Below are 3,893 nucleotides of genomic sequence, written 5' to 3' on the forward strand. Positions count from 1 at the left end.
AGTTTACTAGTAAGACTAATTCTAGTAAATTTAGCAATATAGTAAAACTGAGCATTTTTCATATAGACTAGCAAATTTACTTTAGAATGTTACTATATAATAGATTCACTATAGTAACTCTATCTATGTAGTAAAAGCTGAGATTGATAAATTTTATATATTACAAAATCATTTTTACTCACACAATTAAATTTCCATATACATCGTATTAAAAAATGTAAAGTGACATTTAGAATGAATTAAAGATAACTGCATAATCAAGATGTAGAATGCAAACTCATCTTCAAAGAAAGAAAGAAACAACTAGTTACTAAGAAACTTTATAAAAATATTAAACAACATGAATACTTGCATACTTATTGGACATCAAGAAACAAAAATAGAGTTCATCCAATTGTTCAAAATGCACATGTATCATTCCGATACATGTACATCATTAAGACTGAATTATTCATCCAATTGTTCAAAATGCATCCAATTGTTCATCCAAAAATAGAGTTCATCCAATTGTTCTAAATGCACACATGTCATTCCGATACATGTACATCATCAAGACTCAAAATGTGGTCTTCATGCTTCTTTACAATAACTTTTTTTTCTAAAACTAGCCAATCCACTATAGCTTTCCTCATTGCAGGCAAGCTATGCTCAGTTTTGTGTCCATGGAAAGTAGGGTCTCTTTTGATAATGTTGTAGTTAGTCTTTAGAGACGCATACATTTCATTAATAGTATGTATCTCTAAAAACTTCAAGAGAATTGTCTCTTGATCCTCTTCACAAAATTCATCAACCTGAAAGAAGCAATAAAAATATATTATAATCCTTGTTTACTAATTTATAAAAAGAAGAATGCATCATATTTAAAAAAAGAGCTTACTTGAGAAGACATATCAACACAAAAATCGAGGTCCTTCTCGACATGGATGGCATTAAGCTCCTATGAAAGGAAAACAAGTAGTAAAGAGTAATCTTTTATATAACGTAAAATGGAAACCAACTACCAAATATGTATGCATGATTTTACATGTAAGATATATGATTTAAAGTAGAAAAACTAAAATAATAAATACCTTCAGTCTTTGTTGCTTTTTAGCAGCTTTACTTGCCTTCATTTTTTGCATGTTTTTTTTCATCTTCTCACTCCACTTTAAAGAAGAATAAATATTAAGTTCTAGATTCCCATGTGAGACAAACGAAAAAAACGATGCATAAGAATTAACATTAAACCCGTTATAAAGAGGTATAATGTATACCTTTGGTGTGCGCTTGCTCTTTCTTGCAATTGACATATCCTCAGGATTTAGCGAAGTCTCATGAACGCAAGTTTGATTCAAATCCTCAACCTAAATCATTAAAAAATACTAATTAGATATCCATATTAAACTCAACTGATATAATATAAAATGGCAATGATAATCAATTTTCCAACCTGTTCTGTCTCTTGCAATAACTCCATGAAAGATTTAGATGCTGAAAAATGATGATCTTCAGTCGTTGCTAACTCTTGTGGCATTTCTGGGCAATAAACACCTTCTCCTACCTAACAAAGATTACATAATTCTTATAAACAAATTCACAAGAAAATAAGTATAAATTACAATGTATGTGAAATATGTGATACAAACCTGAACCAACATTTCACTACCGTGTTCCAAGTCATATTGACATGGAGCATGATCCTCTATAGTTGCAGCTACTATAAGTTGTTCTTCCTCCTATCATCATTATAATAAAATGCTCAAGAATTAACACATGTATAATGACTTAAACGTATAGAAGGGAAATACAAATTTGAAAATAAATCATCAAACTTACATATCCCTGCAAAACTTGTTCTTCTTTCTCAAATAATGCACCAATTGTTTCCTGCAATAATTATAATATAGTGAATTTATTTAAATATAAAACAAGAACATAATAGACAATTTGCATTATGAAGAAAGATATTACCATAGAAGATCCCACTGAAGAGCCCGTAGAAGAGGTGATGCTTTTTCTTTTTTTGTACTTTCGGCTTGCTTGCATTGTTCGAACATAGTACATATAAACATCTTCTTGCTTCCAAAAGTATGTAGCTCCGGGAAACTTAAGTGGCAAAATTTGATCATAGTTATCTTGAATAAAATCCTTGATTTTTTGTTGTTCATCTTTATTGTGCCGTAAATCCATAATAATCTCATTATTTTTGACCCACAACTGCACTGTACGATGGTTTTTACAGTAAGTCACATTTTGGTTATCCCTGCAATGGCGTAGTAAAAAATCCCTTCCATAGAGCATGCCACACTCACGATCTGCCAACTTTGGGGGTCGAAAAATTTGATCATAAGTAGGAATCTCTAGCAAAGATACATCACCACTATTTGTTTGCATTGTGCATCGTTGAGGCATTTTGGACATCTCTTTACTCATGGAGCTTACCACATGCAATCTTTTTGAAGAGCTAGTATTATTTCCCTTTAGCTGCTCTACTGTCTTTTGTAGTTGAGAGATAGTTTCCAATAAGGATTCCAAATTCGGTACATCGGGAGAAGACATAATAAACTCTAGCCTAAACAACAATTCAATAAAACCATAAGGCTTAGCAAAAAAATTTAAAAAAATAGCTAGTATTTGTTTTTACAATAAGAATATTTCTTCTAATTAAGAAAAGAGCATTATAAGTAATAAACGAAAAAGAATAATTATTCTTACTTGTTCTCGCTTGCATGAAAATGCATCATGCATACCCAATGATATCATGGTATTATTATGATATCCAAACCATAGGTAAATAAGAAGTTTCACCATTAGATGACACTACTCTCCTCTTACTGATAACCGCCCATCCTGGTACTATTATGATGCAACAGTTCCAGTCCCTCCAAAAGCTCTCTTCATTATCAACCTTCCATGTGTTCTCATGCGTGTGATCTTGTTTCAGCCATGCTAGCATGATTTGCTTCCTTTCATAATCAACTGCTCTTATCACAGCATGTAGAAATTGACTATTCAAATCACTAACATCAATGCGTGCTAGCACAACATCATCATGTTCCAACCAAGGAGGCACACAACCAACTTCACCTATTTTCAATAGCCACGTTCTTTGAGCCAAGTCTTTTGTTTCATATGCAATAAGTTTACTACTAATACTAGGCAAAGGCATAAACTTATGCAACAAAGAACTTATGGATCTTATACAATCCCAATAGTATGGAAGACGTTGAGCTTGTAATACACTCATTCCTGTTACTGGGTCTATCAACAAATGCTCCTTGTCATTTATCATTGTAATGCATTGCTTATAGTACTCTGCACTAAAAAAAACCATATACTCTCCATCCCATTGTATAGAGAAAAACTCCCTAATGTGTGCCTTCCAATGACCTACACTTTCCGTTGCATCGTTTCCATCCACTCTTACCACTACATCATCTCCAACCTTATAAATATCACCATTATAAAAGACCTTTTGATATATTGTGACATGACGTCCTTGAAGAAAACCCACTTCAGTAGACCAAAGTTGTTCAAGATACTTTTGTTCTTCTTGAGAGAGCAATCGATGTACTCTTCTCTTCCTTGTTATTGGAATGCCTTTTAGTTTCATCATTTTGCAGCAAGGAAGATTTCCATTATGCATGACAAGAACTCTCCAAATATCCTTAGCTTTCATGATTGAAGAAACCTCTAAAAGTCCAAACTCATGTATTGAATGACATGATGGACTTTCTTGATTGGTTGTTTCATAACCATCAGGGAGATAAATAGATCCATGTACCTCCATTAACAACCTTTCATGTGGCATGAGACCATCCATTTCTTCTTGCATGGTACTAAAAACCTTAGTAAAATGGGTTCTCATATAGAAGTGAGCATATGTTACTTCATTATTTCGATTATTGGTATTG

General features: G+C 32.6%; 1 protein-coding gene across 1 annotated transcript; it reads right to left on the reverse strand.

The window, feature by feature from the left end:
* Positions 1–454: 454 nt before the first annotated feature.
* On the reverse strand, positions 455–1,677 carry LOC147880524 (uncharacterized). Its single transcript, XM_087371345.1, has 6 exons — positions 1,626–1,677; positions 1,430–1,540; positions 1,254–1,343; positions 1,071–1,145; positions 878–937; positions 455–791 (listed from the first exon to the last, which is right to left on the reverse strand). Exons 1-6 carry the CDS (start codon positions 1,635–1,637, stop codon positions 528–530), a joined length of 612 nt encoding a protein of 203 aa, XP_087227471.1. The 5' UTR covers positions 1,638–1,677; the 3' UTR covers positions 455–527.
* Positions 1,678–3,893: the final 2,216 nt, after the last annotated feature.

The sequence above is a fragment of the Dipteris shenzhenensis genome, chromosome 32 (genome assembly GCF_047967505.1).
Source record: "Dipteris shenzhenensis isolate YYH24624 ecotype China chromosome 32, Dip_SZ_1.0, whole genome shotgun sequence".
NCBI lineage: Eukaryota > Viridiplantae > Streptophyta > Polypodiopsida > Gleicheniales > Dipteridaceae > Dipteris > Dipteris shenzhenensis.

Coding starts and splice junctions, on each gene's coding strand:
- LOC147880524 (XM_087371345.1), bottom strand. Junction 1,344..1,429: donor TATTGCAAGAGACAGAACAG/GTTGGAAAATTG, acceptor TTAATGATTTAG/GTTGAGGATTTGAATCAAAC. Junction 792..877: donor GTGTTGATATGTCTTCTCAA/GTAAGCTCTTTT, acceptor TGCTTCTTTCAG/GTTGATGAATTTTGTGAAGA.